General features: G+C 43.6%; 2 protein-coding genes across 6 annotated transcripts in view; one reads left to right on the forward strand and one right to left on the reverse strand.

Moving 5' to 3' along the window:
* SLTM (SAFB like transcription modulator) overlaps positions 1–5,671 on the reverse strand; it is a 41,294-nt gene extending 35,623 nt beyond the window's left edge. Inside the window, exon 1 of the mRNA XM_081887622.1 lies at positions 5,383–5,671. Coding sequence (XP_081743748.1) covers positions 5,383–5,619 — 237 coding nt within the window. The 5' untranslated portion in view covers positions 5,620–5,671. The remainder of the gene's footprint in view (positions 1–5,382) is intronic.
* Positions 5,672–9,104: 3,433 nt separating this feature from the next.
* Positions 9,105–18,860, forward strand: part of RNF111 (ring finger protein 111) — a 49,986-nt gene continuing 40,230 nt past the window's right edge. For 2 of the 5 annotated variants that reach the window (XM_081887626.1, XM_081887627.1), the window contains exon 1: positions 9,105–9,386. In XM_081887626.1, coding sequence (XP_081743752.1) covers positions 9,341–9,386 — 46 coding nt within the window. In that variant the 5' untranslated portion in view covers positions 9,105–9,340. Of the gene's footprint in view, positions 9,387–10,747; positions 11,050–18,860 lie in introns of those variants that run through there. The other 3 variants (XM_081887623.1, XM_081887624.1, XM_081887625.1) reach the window with 3 other exon arrangements.

Consider the following 18,860-nt stretch of genomic DNA (forward strand, 5'->3'; position numbering starts at 1 on the left):
AAGCAGCTATCCTAGGGGAAGGGATTGTGGTGCTGGGGAGGCTAGCAAGCAACGCAAAGCAGGAAGATGGCGCTCATCCCTCCCCTCTCCTAACTTGGGGAGGGGGGTGTTGCATCCCCTTCATCTCAACACTGTGATGTATTGCCATATTGTGATGTTTGGCTGGTGATGCATCACAACATTGAAAAGTTGATGTGGCCCAGCCCTATCTAGCTGTAAAGCTGGGTGGATAAAAATCAATGATTTAAAAATAAAATAAAAATCGGTTTTTTTAAAAAAATTAAATCAGATTTTTAAAATTTAAATTGGATTTTTAAAATAAAATGCTTTTGGAGGAAAAATCTTTCTAAATATAATCTTCTATTTAAGTTACATTATAGTCCAACGGCTCTTCATCAGGAAATAAGGATTTGTTTTAAGTTTTTCATGCGTGCTAAAACTCAGTCTAAGGTGGATTTTTTTAAAAAAAAGTTTAACCACATCAGTTAACAAACATGGATACATATGCTCTAATGTTCCTGTTTTAATTAAATAGATTGTTTAAATTGTTATTAAGGAAATAATTATTTTTCCTTCCAATAAAGCACAGCAGAAAAGTTATCCAAATATAAACAGTTAACTTATTAAACCTCACCGTAATTTCATAATTCTCTATGTATTTCTAATAGTATAATCGAATCAGTAATTTTTGATATAACTGTGAAAACTACTCTGAAAATTTATTACTCCAAAGATGCAACCTTCATATGGTTGTCAATATTAAGCATTATACCAGCAATGAGTCTCTCTGTAAAAAAATGATTTAAATCAAGGTTTACTGACCAGTGATTTAAATTAAGCCTTACTGACTAGTGATTTAAATCAAGCCTTACAGACTAGTGATTTAAATCAAGCCTTACTGACTAGTGATTTAAATCATAATTTAAATCGATTTGATTTAAATCAAATCCACCTTGCAGTAAAGCAAAGCCGCTTTTCTCATGTTGCCTTTCATTTATTCTCATAGTATTATTTTTGCTGGCTTCCCTGGAAAAACAAAGGTTTGATCGATTTATTTGGATTCTGCTGCATCTTTTTTTTCTAGGAATGCAGGTTGAGCATGGGGGTGGGGAGAGCAAGCTGGAAATTATGACAAAAAGGAGGCTTTTTGCGGGGGGTGGGCTGCCCTTCCTGTGTTTGATTTTGTGAATCTGGTATGGAGGGAGCAGTGTAAGTGCTTCTATTTTGAAATAGATAAGAAACCCATTCTGGTCTAATTCTTTGTTCCGGTCCTGCCCATTTGTGACAGTGAGATTTACCGGATGTGTTGTCATCTGCTTTTTGAACCTAAGTCTGCAGCATGAGACAGAGCATCTCTCTAACCCTTCTTGGAGATGACACCAAGTTGTTTGAGGTAGTTTAAACTAAAAGAGGCTGTAAGGCACTCCAAAAGGATCTCTTCAAACTGGGTGAATGGTTTAATCTGGTCCAGTGTTAACAAATGTAAAGTGATGCATGCTGGGGCAAAATATTCTAACATTACATATATGCTATTGAGGTCTGAGCTTGCGGTGACTGACCAAGAATGAGATCTTAGGTTTATAGTGGAAAGCTCAAGAAGTTGATCCAGGTTGTGGCAGCAGTAAAATGGGTGACCATTAGGAAAAAGATTGGGGGGAAATGGAAATATCGTAATGGCCTTCTGTAGCTGCTCCTGGAATATTGTGTATAATTATTGTCACCACATATCTTAAAGAATATCATAATGCTGATTTTTTAAAACTAAGGTCATAAAACCTCAACCCTGTTGTCCTTACTTTTCAATATCACATTTTCAGACAGTATGGGTGGAAATATTCATCACCTCCTCACACCCCTCCAACAGGCATACAAAGGAGAAAATTATAAGATGGGTGTTGAATGGCAATGAGATACAAAAATAAAAAATCCTGCATTGCAGGGGGTTGGATTAAACCAGTGTTTCCCAACCTTGGGCCTCCAGCTGTTTTTGTACTACAATTCCCATCATCCCTGACCACTGGTCTTGCTAGCTAGGGATGATGGGAGTTGTAGGCCAAAAACATCTGGAAGCCCAAGGTTGGGAAACACTGGACTAAACGACCCTTGGGGTCCCTTCCCCAGTCAGTGATAATTACAGCTTAAATGTATGTTCAATAAGTGGTGAGATCAAACACAGAAGAAGTTATTGGCGGGGAGCAGGGTGCAGATATCACTCCTTCGCAAGGGTGCAAAGGACCCTAGATACACCTTTGTCACTGAGTTCAATGTGACTTAAGCTGCCTAACCATGTGCAGGTTTCTCCCCTTCTCTAGTTTCTCCTGCAAAGTATCCTTGGATTTCATTCCAATGAAAATATATAGAGGGATAATTGAGAGACCTCACTGATTGACCGCCACAGAAATTTTAATTGAACAGGATCATACCAGCATCATCACAAGAAATTTAAATGTCCCTGGGATGAGTTAGGTTTTTGGTTTAGCTATGTAGCTTTAATATCTAACATGATTTCTTAAGATCAAATTTTATTATGCTGTAAACTACCCTATACTGCACTTCCTCCTATGAGAGGAAAAGTAGCACAGAATGACAATAATTTTGATAATTAAATAATACAAGCACAGCATGTTTCCCCTTAAAGCCCCAGTCTGCATGGCCAATCATCAAGAACGATGGTCACAGCCTCCTCCCCCCCCCCCCGGTAGTATTTGGATATTTTACTTGCATTTTGTACTCAAACTAAAAACTTTGGAATTGCCAAGGTTGCCTAAAATTTATTTGCAAATAGCAACCATTCATTGTTACCAAAGAACTTATTAAGTATTTTTTTACCGTGGAAAAATAAAGCTCTGGAAATTACTCTTTGAGAAAATGTTCCACCCACATCCCTGCTTAGAAGTAAGACTTCTGAATGAACATGAACAAGACTGAGCAGACCGACTACCTAATATAATTGTTCTGAGAGTCTGTTATGCATGGATGAGACCCAGGTACAGTCCAAGCAATTCCACAGGTACATGATAGCTGCACACGTCATGCAGCAGTCCTCCATACTAAATGATGACATACAAACAATATATGCATCATTAGACACCTGTGCCCACAAAGTTAAACCAATCTAGTATGTACTTGAAACAACTGTAGTCCTGGGCAGAAAACAATAAATGCATGGGAGGAGCAGCGGGGAGGGGGACTAAATCTCCTAGCCATACCCAACACATTTAATCTGGCATTTTAATCACAGTTGATTCATGTTCATCTTGAAAGCAATATATGATCTGTGTTCAAAGGTGAGGGACAAGCCACTGAGTTTCAGCTCCCTTCTGTCACATGTTGATTATGCCATACAGACAGCATACAAGGACCTTTTCTGTGTTGGTGCCATGGTTGTGGAATCCATGGTTATGGCTGGCACCAATTCATTTTCATTGCCAGCTAAAAGTATTATTTGTTTGCACAGGTTTTGTTAAGTAGGAGAGTTATTTCTCTTTCTTTTAATTCTTGCTTTGCTGTTGGTTTTACCTACCCTGTGAGTAGACTAAGCTGTTTATCTGCAATTTTTTTTTTTTTACTGTACATCACTCTGAGTTTGCCTATCAATGAAGAATGGGTTAAAAGTGTTCTTAAATGAATCAATAAATCTAACACTCAACCTATGGAGCTGCCCTTGTTCTGTGCCTTGGGCGCAAAAGAACGGAGACTCGGGAATTATGACATCTGCAAATAGGGTAACAACCGTGAAGAAATGGGGGTGCAGCAGTACAGGATTCAACAGTTTGTAAATTAAAAGTCTGTCACGAGCACATTAACAGCAATTAGTGATTAACAGAACTTTCACTGCGTAGGCCTGCAGGTACCAGAAACAACTTATAGCAGAGTAACTGTCATGGATCTCAGTACAAACCTGTGATTTTCTTAAATATGCCAAGGGTTCCAGATATAATCCTGTTATTTAGGAAGCCCCAAACGTTTATAAGTGCTGTACAAACATTAAACTACAATAGGTCTTTGAAAACCTAACAAACAAGATTTTACTTTAAAATATTTAGCAACCCTTCATTAAAAATTCCATAGTGGTGTAGAAAGAGTAAATAAATTTCATTCAATATAAAAATCCATTTTAAAACTAAAAGAAAACCTAATAATATCCAATAAAACAAAATACCCCAAAACAGACCTGGACATGATTTTTTAAAAATCTAATCTAAAATGCCCAAGCATATAGAAATGTTTTCACATGGTGTCTAAAAACCAGTAACGTTGGCACCATAGGAAGAGCATTACAAATCTGGAATACCAGCAGAGAAAATATCACGCTCGTTTGTGAATCTCATTTGTAGAAGCATAGTATGAAAGCAGGAACTTGGAGCAGGCCTATTCAGAAGATCTTAAGATATGGGTAGGCTGGTATGGGAAAAGATGCTGCTTCATGAATTTGCGTCCCAGATCTTTTAAAGTTTTAAAAGTTAAACACCATGAACACCTTAAGCTAAACCCAGAAGTGATAAGGCAGCCAATGCAGAACTTTCAAAATAAGTGTAGTATGAACCCAACCCCCCGCCCCCGCCCCTAGAAGCCGAGATCCAAGACAACTTCACAGACATTTACTGAATGGTAAATGCCCAGCCATATGCAATGATTCTCGGGAGACAACATGGAATGGTTTGACCAGTCCGACTAGCCAGGTTCAAATCCTCACTTAGCCATGAAGTTCACTGGAAGAGCTTGAGCCAGTCATTAACTGCTGGTCTGATTCACAGGGTTGTTGTGCGGAGCAAATATTTTTTGGGGAGGAGGTGTGTGAGAGAGACAACCACTATGCAGACCACCCGGAGCTCCTTGGAGGAAAGAATAAAAACGAAGGTGCATCGTGACTTAGCTGAGCACAAGCTCAACTCCACACATGCCCTCCTTCGCTGACTGTTGAGGGTTTCCCGCCTCCTTCCCTCACTTTCAACCTCGCCCATTCGTTTTATTAAGCACATTTTTCATCGGCTGCCCTATAGCAGACCTCAGGGCAGGATAAAGAACAGCCATTGCCACAGAACAAATAGTTCTCTCGAAATAGTTTTCTGTTTTTTTAAGCCCTATCAAGCCCCACGGCGTCTCCGTATGCGCTACCAGCCTGCAAATTGCGGGGGCCAACGAAGACGAAAAGCCTTCAGGGGACGCAGGAAAGCCTTCCGCCCGCCGCCGGCAGCGCTTCTTCGTTGGAAGGCGGTTAAGAGGAAGGACGCCGAGCGGCGGAGAGAGGGCGAGGCCGCGGAGGCAAGGCGAGCCGGGCGCTCCCGGAGGCCCCGCGTCCTCCTCCGCGCTCCCTCCCTCCCGAGGCCAGGTCGGCGCTTGGCTGCAGGGCCCGCGGCCTAGGCCGCTCCTTCTCCTCACCTGCTTGAGGCGAGCGATGAGGACGGTCTTGACGCCGGCCACGTCCAGGTTGCGGCGCTTCAGCTCGGACTTGAGGTCGATAACACGCAGCTCCGTGATTTTCTTGCTTTCCGTCGGCGTCTGGTTGGCGCCCGGGGCGCCGCTGGCCGAGGAAGAGGAAGACGAGGCAGCAGTAGCCGAGGCGGCGGGGGAGGCGAAGGAGGCGGCGGCGGCGGCCCCAGACGGCGCAGCGGCCATTTTGCTGCCGCTTCTGCAGCTCGCACAATGCAGCGCCCCTCCCCCTCAGCCTCGGAACCAGCCAGGCCGGCCCTCCAGCGCGCACGCGCACGCCTCTCGCCTCCTCGCCTATTGGCGAGTCGCGCTCAGGAAGGACCCGGATGCAAGAGACGCCGAGGCTGCGTAGCGGGCGGACATGCGGGGCGGGCCGGCCGTGCACGAGTCTGAGCGCATGCGTGTAACTGGATGGAGCCTTGTCTTCCGCTGCGCCTTTTCTCTCGCACGCCGCGAGGGGCGCTCGGCTCCGCCTCTTTTTCGTCTTCCAAGCATGCGGATTGGCTAGTTGGATTGCCGGAAGGCAGGAGCTTGAACTTTATTGGAAGAGAGAGAAAGGGAAGCGGGGCTTATGGGGGGGGGGCGCTTGAGCGTTCAAAAATGCTGTTGGTTCCCATTAGACCCAGGCAGCATGGAGTGATGGGAGTTGTAGTTCTGCATCATGACTGCCGCCGCAGGTCTCCCACCTCGGCTGATTCAATCAGGCTGCTTCCATTTCAGCAGCGTATTATAAGAACTATTACTACATAACTTTAAGAATTGAGTTTGCTTTTGTTTTTATCCTTCTCTGTGCTTCCCCCCCTCTTGTGCCTTGACTTTTATCATTTATTGCTCATTTATTTCATAAAATTTATGGGCTGCTTGATTGCAAAAACAAACAAACATCAATGCGGTTGATGAAAAGAGAGAGCAATAAAAATGAGAAAAATTCACAACCATACTTTAAAATATACAAAAATTAAAATACTAAAACAGATTTAAATTACCTCAACTTTCTAAGCATCTGTGTAGGCTTGTCTAAAGAATATTGTTTTCAGCAGGTGCCGAAAAGAGTGCAGTGCTTGATTTCAATAGGTTTATAGGAGTATAAACCCTGCAGGTATGGATGATCAATCTATTGTTTGAATTGATCAAACTGTGTGTAAGCTGGAAGCCTTTTTTTGGCTAGAAGCAGAACACAAATGATAGAACAAATAATATATGCAGGTATGTAATGTGTGAATCCATAGATACAAGCAGGCACACGCTCATTACACCAAGGAGGAGCAGACTTCAGGATTGTGGGATCTAACAAGAACCCTGAGATCCTCTGCCCTGGGGGATCTTTTTCAGCCCTGGGGGTAGGATCTCTGTATCACTCCCTTATTTCTCCTCATCCTTCAAGGCAAGGAAGAGACATTATCACAGACTAAGGCCACATTCATGCCAAACTAAAGCACTCAAATAAGGTGTGGAGCAAGGCCACAGTCTCACCGCATTTTTAAAGCACTATGACACCACTTTCAAATTTAGTGAGAGCTGTACTTAAGCATACAGGATAAAGCCTTGCACAACTTAAATCCTAAGTGAGCCATATACATTTTAACTCCTTTTTTTAAAAGCAAAAATAAATGAAAATCTTACTACTATAAAAACCACACACCAGAAAGTATATATTATTTATTCTTCTACATTATCATGTAGATTTTAATAGGTGTCTAAATAATTCCTATCCAGATATGTTTTTAATGGCAATTATTTGTATTTGATCTCCAGCTGATATACAACTTTAAAGTGGGGACCCATTTCTTAATTTTTTATCATATGTTTGTATGGTGGTAGAACTGCTGTCACCTTAGAACAGGCCATGACCCAGTAGTAGGCCTTAATCCACATCTGAAAACCAAGTAATTTAATCCCAATTATTTGTTAACAATATTCATTTCACTTTGAAGATAATTTCGATGAAACTTGCATTTTTTACCAAATTATAAATGTTTGGGCGGACTTCATTCGGGGGGTTCTAATCATGAAGCTTGCATTTTTTATATCAATTGTAATCAAGACAACATGAAAGAGAGGCGATAGTGATTAGGAATATACTGCACCTTATTATTATAGGAGGATTTTAAAAGGGCCAGTTGTTGATATGAATATAGTGTTTTCTTTATGAAAAATCCCCTACTTGTGTGATAGCAAATTGGCTGAGCCATTGTAATTTTCATAGGTGATAATTATTTCTATAAACCATAATGGTGACAAGGCTTGCAATTAAAATATAATCAGTGTTATGATGCTATATGATGATGTACTAATACATTCTTCATTGTGTAAGTGAATTAATACTTGTTTAGTAAATCTAAACAACTTTTCAACAACCTGGTTTGGTTTATAGACTTTAGGGTGGATTGCACAAAGGGAAAACAATGACAACAATCAATATTAAAATCAGTTTAACTGTCAAATCACTGCATTCTGTGGACAGGCAAAAAGACACGTTTTCAGCTGGGACCTAAAACAAAGCAAAGTTTGTGCCAACTGAATTTCTAAGGGGGGGAGGAGTGTGTTCCATACGCTCCAGTATTTCTCCAATGAAAATAGGGATGTCTTATTCAACAACCATAATAATGATGATAATAATAATTATACCATCATTCTGGGTGGCTTCCAACATCTATGAAGACATAACAAAACATTAAACTTATGTATAAACTTCCCTATACAGGGGCTGCATTCAGATATCTTCTCAAGGTTGTAGTTACTTACTTCCTTGGCTTGGGGGTCGCATGACTCCATACCCTTCAACATTTCTCCGATGAAAATAGGGATATCCTAAGAAAAGTGGGACATTTGGGGATCAAATCAGAAACCAGGATGGCTTCTGAAATTCCAGGACTGTTCCTGGAAAATAGGGACACTTGAAGGGTCTGGTGTTCCCATAATTGGGGTGCTGCAGGTGAGATGGGTCACTCTGGGAGATGGCTCCTTGCACCTTCCCTTACTGATGGCCCTACGAGGAAAACCTCCCCAGCTCAGCACTGCTAAGATACAGCAAAGGGCGCACTTGCAAATTCCTTGAACTGCCACCTTGGCTAAAGAACCCTTGGGTTTATTTCAGAGCACCTGAAGGAGGCAGTAGCCGAAACCTTTTGCTGTAAGAATTGAAAATCTCCGTTTTGTTAGGCACTGTAATAAATAGAAGTGTGTGTGTGTGTGTGTGTGTGTGTGTGTGTACACAAATGCACACACAAATACTACATATGTTTTAACAATCTTCCAAAGAAATGTGAACTACATTGCCAAAAACAACCCCCTTTTGTTTACTCCTGAAGTGGAAATCCTTAAAAACAAGAGATTGTTAAAGAATTTGAGTGATAGAGAATTTAGGAGAGATCAAATTAAGTGCGCATTGAAAGGGAATTTAGGAACCACCATGGGGGGGACCAGAAGTCACTTAGAATTAGTAAAGGATGAACTTAAATTTGTGTCTTTCTTTTTGGTATGCAAGGAGTGTTACTTTTGGAATTTTTTTGTTGATCGTTATATACTGTTTGATCTGTTTTTCTGTTTTGTTATGGGTTTGTTTAAAAAACACCAACCAATAAAGCATTTAAAAAACAAAAACAAAAAACCCTAAAGTGGAAATCCTAACTCCAGTTCCTGGGAGTAACCCCGTCTAAATTCACTAGTGCTTCAGAGCAGACGTGGGGTGGGAATTAGGGTTGTTAAGGAAGGCTGCGCATTTTTCTCCGTATGCACAGTTGGATGAGCTGTTGTCATGGTTTGTTCTGTGCGGGGGTTGGAAGAACTCAGTTCCCCGGACATGCAACGAACTACAACGCCCAGGATTCTTCGGGGGAAAGCTGGCAGTTGAAGTGGCGCAGATTTCGGACTCCTCTCCGCAGGTTTAGCTGTGCCCAACTCCTTCATGGAGCCTTGTGCGAAAAGGCTACGCAGTCGGGGTGACAGCTTTGGTACGTGGGGATAATGGAAGTGCAGGTTATTAAGTTCGCTAGCTCCGAAATTAATAGTTAAAATTTAAAATAGAAATTAGTAGTTTCTACACGTCCCTCTTTCCCACTTTCGATTATTTTAATTCCTTAGTTTTGAAACTTGGGGATACTTTCACTTTTCTTTGCCCCCCAGAGGCAGCGCAGGGCTGCAGCTCTCTCGATCCAAATCCCCGAAGGGTTTTGAGGCGTCTTAGAAAATAACATTTCCATTGTGGCGGACGCTTTGTTGACTTGGGAGTCCCACTGAACACGCACACGGGTTTCCTTCTAGCATCCAGCTGTCAGAACCTGTCGACTCGACTTAGTTCAGGGGTTCATGTTAAGTCTGCAAATGGCTTCCTCAGCCTGCGCAGAAGGTTCCTGCATTGCAGGGGGTCGGACTAGATGACCCTGGTGACCCCTTCCATATCTACAATTCTTGGATCGTTTGGGACCGTCACAACAACCCCGCGAGGCGGGTTAGGTAGCATTGCTCCGCCCCGCATCTGGAGGAAAGCCGAGGCTGCTTTGGTCGGGGGGGCTACCAGGGGCTACCAGCAAGACCCAAGGCAGCTCGCTGCTGGGTAGCCGGCTCTGAGAAGCGTGTGGGGCGCCCAGAGTGACGCTACAATGGCCCATCGCCACCCATTTCGCAGTCCTGCAGCAGCAACGAGGCGCAAACAGGATCCCTTCCTGCAGCCTTATCCTCTGCAGCAAGGCGCTGCGTAGTCCTCCGGCCAGTAGGTGGCGCGCCGCCCATAATGAGGAACAGCGGTGATAGGAGCGGCAGCGGGGGTGGGGAGGGACGTTAGTGCGTCTCTCTGGTGATGACAAAGCGGCTGCAATCTTAACGGCTTTCCCTACAAACACTTCCGGCTCGCTAATGTGCCTCGGCTGGACTCCATGTGCGGGGCGTAGAAAGTGGTGGCAAATACGTTTCGCGTTTATTCAGTCGTTTTAAAAACGCGCACGCAAAAAAACTAAGGTGTGCATTCATTTCGCTGCTTAATGTTTGCTCGAGGAGAGCGTGGCCTTCCGCCTGCGGGCGCAGGTTTGCTGATGAAATAAGGATCTTGTCAGGGTTCTCTTTTGTTTTAACTCATTAAAATAAACAAGACCACCATCCTTTAACTAGGCTTATTTAAAACTAAACAAAAAGAAAACCCCACCAACCCCCCCTCCCTGTCTTTCCCCGCCCTGCACCCGCACGTTGGAGTCGCCCATCGCACTCCCGAAGTGCGCGCTGCGAGGAGAGCCCCGCACCCTCTTTAGGCAGCTGCCGGGTGGCGCTTGGCGGCTTGGCCGTAAAGCGCCGCCGAGTGTCGCGCTTTTGCGTCCGCGGAGGGAGAGAGAGGGGGAAAGGGAGAGGGAGGGAGCGGCTGGCAGAGGAGAAGAAGAAGAAGCAGAAGAAGGAGACGAGGGAGGCGGCGGCGGCGGCGGCAGGAGAAGCAGGACCGGGGGGCGGGGGCCGCGCAGCAAAGCCAACTGCCCCCGCTCGGGGCTGCGCCCTCGGCCCCGAACCGGGGAGGGAAGGAGGGGACCGGGCGAGAGGAAGGACGTCGCGCCGAGCGGAGCCGTGAGGAGGGTCCGGCGCCAGCTGGGCCGGGCTAGGCCGCTTCGCCCTCGCCCCCCTCAGCGCCCTCAGGTACGCGCTGGAGGCTTCCGTGGGCCCCGGGAGTGGGAGGAGGGCCAAAGGCCGCCCTGCGTGTGGGGCTCCCCTGGGCCGGGGCTCCCCGCCGCCGCCTCCGCTCGCTTCCTCCCGCTTCACGGCGGAAGGGAAGGTGGGAGACCGCAGAGGAATGGGCGGCGGTGGGCTGAGGGCCCCGACTGGTGCAGCGCCGTCCGCCTTCCCGGCAGATCTCTGTCCCGAGAGGCGTACAGTTTGGGTTGGTTGGGTGGGTGGGGGAGACGGAAGGGTGGCAGCTCCCCGCAGCGTGAGAGCTTGTGGGGTGGGAGGGAAGGTAAAATATGGACAGTTCGGGCTTGGCCGGCCTCTTGCGCCTCGCTTTCCTCCTCCCCGCGCTGGGCCTGTGCGATCTTGGATAAAGAAATGGAATTATTATTGGTAATCACTATGCCCTGGTCCAGCACCCTCGAGGGTCTGGTGAACGTCGGCGATATGAGTAAAAAAAACACTGCAAGTGCCTGCATTGAGAAGTTAATAATCTAAATTTAGACTCTTTTACTGCATGTGTTGGAGGAGCGTGGAGAGAGGGGGAGTTGTAAGGGCCACAGCAGCCCCTCCCCTTCCAGCACCTTAAGGGGGTGGAAGCTTGAAGTGGAGGGTGCAGAAACGAAATGCAGCTTTAGAAATGGGTCCTGGGTTGTTGTCTTTTATGTCATTTCCATAATGACGTGTGATGATCGATTAATTAATAATACAGCACCATCGGTGCACATGGCTCTTTATATGGGAACCCAAACAAAAGGCAGCCCTCTGCCTTTAGAAACTTAACAGCCAGAATGTGGGTGGAATGGGGAGATGAGTTGCAAAGGTAACAGAATATGATGGCATAAAAAGGTGGCAAAAGGGAATCTGCTTGAAAGTGGGTGAAGCAAAAAAAACATGCATGCAGCTCAATTCTGTGCAGGTTTACTTGTGAAAATACCTGTTGGAAGTCACTAGTGCTTGTTTCTGAGTGTGTATGGGATCACTACATAAGGCTGTTAGTCTTTCATTCATTCAAACGAATGAGTATGTTTAGCAGGATAAATGCCTCTCTTCAGTTGACATTTCTCCTTGATCAGAAGCATTTATTTTTTATTTAATAAAAAAAATATTCAAAAGTTTCAATACAGCATTGGATATATCCCCTCCATGTATTTTGTTGTAATGTTCATGAAATGAAGCACTCAGAAGAATTCTTTTAAAGTGTTAATTCTATCATGCAACAACAAGCTATCACTCCGCTTTGGAACACATTTTAAAAAGAAAAACTTGATTAGTTTTCAGATACCTTTTAACTGAATAACTTTCTAAAGAAACGCCTGAAGTAGGCATTATATTATAGTTATATTATATTATAGTTTGAAATCTTGTTTATTCTGTTATATTTTACTCCAAGAAGACACATTTAGCCTAAATAGAACCCCATACGGCAGACATGTATGTACTGTACAAAACATTACTGTATTTTAATGTGATCCCATTGAGATACCAATAAGAAATTTTGCAGGTAGCTCTTAGAAATATTAAATACAATTTTTGGAAATTTTTAATCATATTGATTTTTAATCACCTTTTAAAATTTTCAATTTTGTAACTTAACTTTAAAATTTAAAGTAAGCCTATCATGTGACATATCACATTAAAGCCCATGAAGTTTTGAAGAAATTTTAAAGGTTTTTGTGTAGTCCCGCAAGGCCAAAATTACCGTCTTTTGAAATTTCAAACCCTCATAACTCAAAACCAGGATGAGATTAAAAAAAAAGATTTAAACTTAGTTTTGATCATTCAACAAGTGTAGAAAATATGACAAAAATTGGATGATATGAGGAAAAAAAATGCATCACTTGATATGGAATGACCCAAGGGCAAGACTTAGGGTGATCACTTGCTGTATGCTATCCCTAGAGAAAATATGCCGAAGGTGCCTTAATGTGGATTCATTATCTCTTAACACACTTTCAACACAGCCCCTTTTATTTCTATCACATGTTCAGAGTGGACTCTCCCCCCCTACTTAAGTGTTTGCTTGTGAATGGAGTATGGATTCTGAAACAGAGTAGGGATGTGGCATTGGACTTCAGATGAATGGACAGTAAAAGCTTAAGTATATGGCCCTGATGTGAAGAGAGCCTGAGGAAAAGGAGAACAGGACTTGTGACTTGGGGAGGTTGTATGGGGTTCTAGTAGGACTAAGATGGAAGACCATATTTGCAGTGGTTGAAGATTGCTCTGCAATTTGTTTCAAGGTTTTTTTGTACCATGGTTGGTATACTAAATTAACAAACCAAATGTTGTTCCCAATTTGTCTGCAGGTTGGAGAGGAGTGTAGTACTCTTGTGACCTGGAGTCCTTATTTTATCAATGTGTAGCCCTTCTATTAATGCTTGACATTTGATTTGAACAAATGACAATGGCCCTACCCTGCTGAATCTGAGCTGGTCTGGGGTGGGTCAGTGCCTGGACTACATGGAAAGCCTCAACTTCAGCATGGGAATGGGGCGGGAATCAGAAATCTAAATGTGGTAGGACAGGGAGAGGATGAGAGCATTTCAATCTTAACTCCTCCCCTCTCAAAATAAAATATCTGGTGGTATCTTTGTACATTGTCAAAGGCCATGTATCAAGTTGGATTATGTGGCAACTCTGAACCTTGGCAAGCTTTGTTGTCCTCCCAGGGTATATATTTTGTGGAATCACTTGTTAACTGTACTGTGAAATCTGTTTACCAGGCAGGTTGCAGGTAAATTTAATGTAAATCGAGGTTCAACTTTTACATGCGATTGGGGGAGTGAAGGTGGTGAGAAGATTATGAAGGGCAAAAGTGCAATAGCTAGCATTGTGCTTATATACACAACATATACCGTATATGCATAGAGTGGGATGAGAGAACTACAGTGTCTGGTTGAGGATCTGCTGTTAGTTAAACACACTTTGGCTATATGCCAACTGGTCTGTCCTGAAATGGTGGGTCACAGTGGTGAGGAAATCATGTTAACAAGGACTTAATGTATTGTGTCTCTCTTTACAGAGTTGAGTGGGGTGTCATTCATGTGAATGAATCTCCCAAGTTGTAAGCTTCCCCCCTCCCCGGGTTACATGATAGTCTAGTTGTATCTTGCACATGATATTAAGAGATCCGCTGATGCTAACTGGAATGGCTGGTGGCAATCTGCTTCTCCCCACACCACTAACACCCCAGGATCCTAAGGGATCCATAGCAGGAGATATAGGACTGTAGACCAGCCTTCCACTGTCCAGATGTTTTGGCTCACAAGAATGGTCATGCTTGTTAGGGCTGAGTGAAGTTGTTGTTATTATATATTTTTTATACCCGACCTTTTCCCCTGTAGCCCAAAATTTTTAGGGAAGGCTGGTATAATTTGTACAGGAGTGTTCAAAATTAGCCAGGTGCCAGGTATGTTTTGCGACTGGCACAGATCCAGTTGTGACCAGGTGGAAATCTCTGGATGGTGGCTGGGGAAAGCAAAAAGTCACTTAGAGAAGGATCTGAAATATGTCATTGAAGCTTGACTTTGTTTTTTTCTGGATTGTTTTATTTGATGTTTTGCTGTGTTGTAAATGGCTTTGAGATTTGGTCTTTAAAACATAAAGTGGTATAGAAATGAAAGGAATGATGATGATGATAATGAAGTCCACTGCAAAACAAAAACAAATGATCAAAAACGGCACCTAGCCATTCCATTGTGGCAACCATAACCCAGGTTTAAGGTGCCATTTGGTGGTATTTATCTATCTCATAATTTCTAACACTGTTGCAGTGCTACTAACTACTGTAATCCTGGTGATATATGAGCAGCTCTCTCCAATGTGAACTGATGAGGATTGCTGTGGTGCTTGGTCTTCAGTACATTAATGAAAGTACTTGTTAATATACCACTCTGAATACTGCTACTATTAGAATGGCAGTAGGGGAGAAACAACTGGGGTAGCAGAGAGACCAGAAAATTGGGCTGTCCCCATATATATATATATATATATATATATATATATATATATATATATACGAAAGCATATATATATATATATATATATATATAATTTCAAAATTGTGCATGCCACATTTCTACCAGAGTTGACATGGCAAGTCTTCTAAAAACAGCAGTATAATAAAACATAACACAGAAAAGCAAAACAGATTATCCATGAATACTAATAAAAGCATCAGTTGGATAGCAGCCAACACACCAACCTGAAACAGAAAGAAAGGCAATAGGAAGGGTAGGGGGATGGCAAACCATTAAAACTGTTTTTATGTCTGAATGAGCAGCCAAGATGGCTAACATGGAGCCTCTGATATTGTTGTGATCTGCATTCAATATCCTGAACTTAGCCAGCCATGCAATCATAGGAATGCTGCCAGAAGTCCCAAGCACAGGGATTGTGACTTGCCCACTACAGAGTTTGCAGCAATTGTGCAACTCCACCACCCTGATCATAATGTCTCTTACCCAGCAACAAGCTACTATACAGCACAATAGAAGCACCAATTACTGTGGTGCTAGTCAGTAACAATTAGTCCACTTCCCTTCCTCTTCAATATGCCCATTGAGGGTGTAGGAAGCGGGAGCATCAACCTCATCTGTGACGTTAGCACCAATAATGTGAGCAACCTGTGCCACTCCACATGCTTGACTCCAAACTCCCATCAGTCCCAACCAGTATGTGACCATTGGTCAGGGATAATGTGAGTTATAGTCCAGCAACATGTGGGGGATCACGTATTCCCCATCCCAGCTGTAGGCTGATACTCTGAATTGCTGCAATACAAACTATAAAAGTCTGAGTTGAAATGGAAACCCTGGTAGATGCTGCCACTTCTTCCTTATCTTTAACTTCTGTTGTATGCTGATTTCTTCCATACCAGTAGAAAGCTATGTTCCCCAGAGGCTCCTGAAGGACAGCCCTTCCATCTGGGATGACTGTTCCCCCTCACTGGCCTACCAGTGAGAGAGAAGAGTTTTCCCAGATGGAAGGGCTGTCCTTCAGGTGCCTCTGGGAACAGAAATTCATGGTAAGATTTTCCTTTCATTTCTGCTTATTGGTGCCCTTTAAAATAAGCTTTTTAAAAAACGGTAAATCCGTGTCCAGAATAAATTTTCAGAGGTAGTCCCCGTCACACAGTGGCATGAATATGCGGTGCCTTCCTAACATATTTTACACTGCTGTAGAAACTGCTTTTCTATGGGTTCATTCCACAGCACAGCTGTAATACTTGAAGGCTTGGAATTGCATGGCCATTGGCCAGGGCTGATTGCAGGAGTCTTTCCCACACATGTCCTTGCAACTTTATAGATCAGTGGTTTTGGGGCCGCCCCCCCCCCCCCGGTTCCATAAACTCTGTGTTTCCTACCATATAAACAGTATTATTCAGAATAGCAGTGTGCATCACCCACTAAGGAAGATGAAAACACAATAAAATTCAACACAATAACAATTAATTGCTCATTTATTCAAAATCTAGTTAAAACTAGTCTAATTAATTCAACAAAATTGATTATCTTGATCCAGTGCTCCAGTGCTACAAGCTTTTCAAAGTCTGAGAGTCATTTCTTAGCTATAACATTTAGTAACTCCTTCACTGTTCCATAAATTCTGAATGCAATGGATGGGCTTGATGAAGTTATACCAGTTTCCCACTCTCTGGTCTAAAGTCACATAGCAGGAGTCTTCTTAAATCACTACATTTAGTAATCTGGAAGTCCATTTCTTTGCTTGGGGATAAGTTGGACAACAGCACTAAACTGTGTTCCATCAAGGTTCATGTTGGAAATGCAGCAGGGAATTTCCAAATCGCAGAGAGCAATCAGAAATTTCCTTTTGTAACCAAAACTTGTATGATTTCTTAAACTTTGGCTTCAGCTCAGTCATTTTGTAGCTCAGGTAGTTCTTTCTCCACTCCTGCAACTTCCTCAATATATCTGAAAATGGATTTCTAATATGGAATTTCTATCAAAAGAAGATCCCCCAAATCACTTAGACACATCTTAAACAGCATATCCAAATGGTGACAAAAAGCTTGTAAACATATTGCTCTGCTTTCCTTTGAACCATATCAGTGAGGCCAAGAGGGGGGTCTTGTCGTTTGGGCAGCCCAGGACCTGCATACATACTGCCCAGGCTTGCATCCCAGAGAGTTCACTTCAGTTCTTACAGCGGTTTGACTTCACCCCCAGAGGCGCACTCCATTGTCTGTCAACAACATCCCACTTTTCTCTTCTAGCTCAGACAGGTTTGGAAATTGGTACAGCATGCAACACCTTACATTGCACTTGAATAGAGTTAACTCTGAAGTAAATATAGAAATGACAGATTTGGCCTCAGTTTCCCCCAGCATCCCCCTGACACCCCCTTGCCTCTTACTGCCCCCCAGGTAATCCCATGTCCTACTAGGGGATGGTACTGTTCTAGAGGTTGCAGCTGTTCTGTGGAATGAATCTCTACGGAGGCATTGCCCATGGAAAGGCCTATAAAGAACCCTTGCTAACAACTGGCTTACAAGTATGGCTTATGCAATACATCCTGTAGTCTCTAGGGTTAGTTATTTAACTTCGCAGTGTTTTTGCTCTCTGCTTTGGCATCCAAAGCATTTTACTCAAAGTAGACCTGAAATTAATGGTACTGACTTCATGTTCATTAATTTCATTGGGTCTATTCTGAGTAAAGCTCAGATACCACCCAGTATCCCTGCCAATGTGCATGGCTTGTCATCCGAGACTTTCCTGGGCCTCTGCCACCTCACATCATTGAATGAGTCTCCGGACCTCTGCTGCTCAGTTTGGGAAGGAGTGGGTCATACATTGTTGAACAGAAAGGTCTTTACAATAAGTGGGCAAGAAAGAGGTTTGACAGATATCACTAGGGAGGGAGTTATGCATCTGTACTGCCCCCAGTAAAGGCCCTTTCCCTATTATCTGCCAGTCACATCTTAAACTCCAAAGCTGATATTGGGGCTCAGGTAGGTTTCCTCATACAATTTGGTCCTCTAAAATTGTCATACCAGCACTTTAAATTGAGTGGCCTACCCAGGCCATACCTCTCACTGGCCCTGCTCTGTGTCCTCTTTGAGTGCTTTTGCCTGGCTGAAATGTGTCTTTGAACTGTAATGACGCCTCTTGCTTATCTGGATGGAGAAATGAGGGTAGGTGTAGAAACCTCTGACTTTTGCTTGCCTGGAATATAGCATAATGAATAAAGTAGGGAAGATTGGGAGCCATATTTGGTTGGACTCCCAACTCCCGGGATAATGGGAGTTGTAGGTCAGCAAGCATCAGCTGCCCATCCCTGGTATAAAGGGAAGAGCCATGTCCATTGTTCTGCCCACACCCGCTTTTGTGCCCTGCCCACCATTCATATGCAGCAGCCTTCCAGAAGGTTATGCATGAGAGAATGTGGCCTTGGGGCTGAAATAGGTCTCCCACCCCTGCTGATAGGAGGGGGCATGATAGAGAGAAGAGAATCTGAGCCTTGGCTGCAGAGTGGAGTATGTTTCTATGTCTGCTTAGGAGAGTTGTCATACATCATGTAGGATGTTCTCTGGAGTGTCAAGCTCAGTCAGCTCCTGATGTTTAGAAGATTGGGGGTGGAGGTATTGGAAAAGGTTCACTGGCTCCTTCAATGGTTTGGGGCTCAAGTCAAGACTGCTGGCATTAGCTTACAAAAGCCCCACAGCTCAGGACCAGAATGTCTTGAGGGCCACCTGGTCCTGCATGAACCTTCCACCCTTTGGTCAGGGGTGACCCTTTGGAAATCCCTACCTACTGTGGTCA

The sequence above is a fragment of the Podarcis melisellensis genome, assembly GCF_964234715.1.
Source record: "Podarcis melisellensis genome assembly, chromosome: 14".
Taxonomy (NCBI): Eukaryota; Metazoa; Chordata; class Lepidosauria; order Squamata; family Lacertidae; genus Podarcis; species Podarcis melisellensis.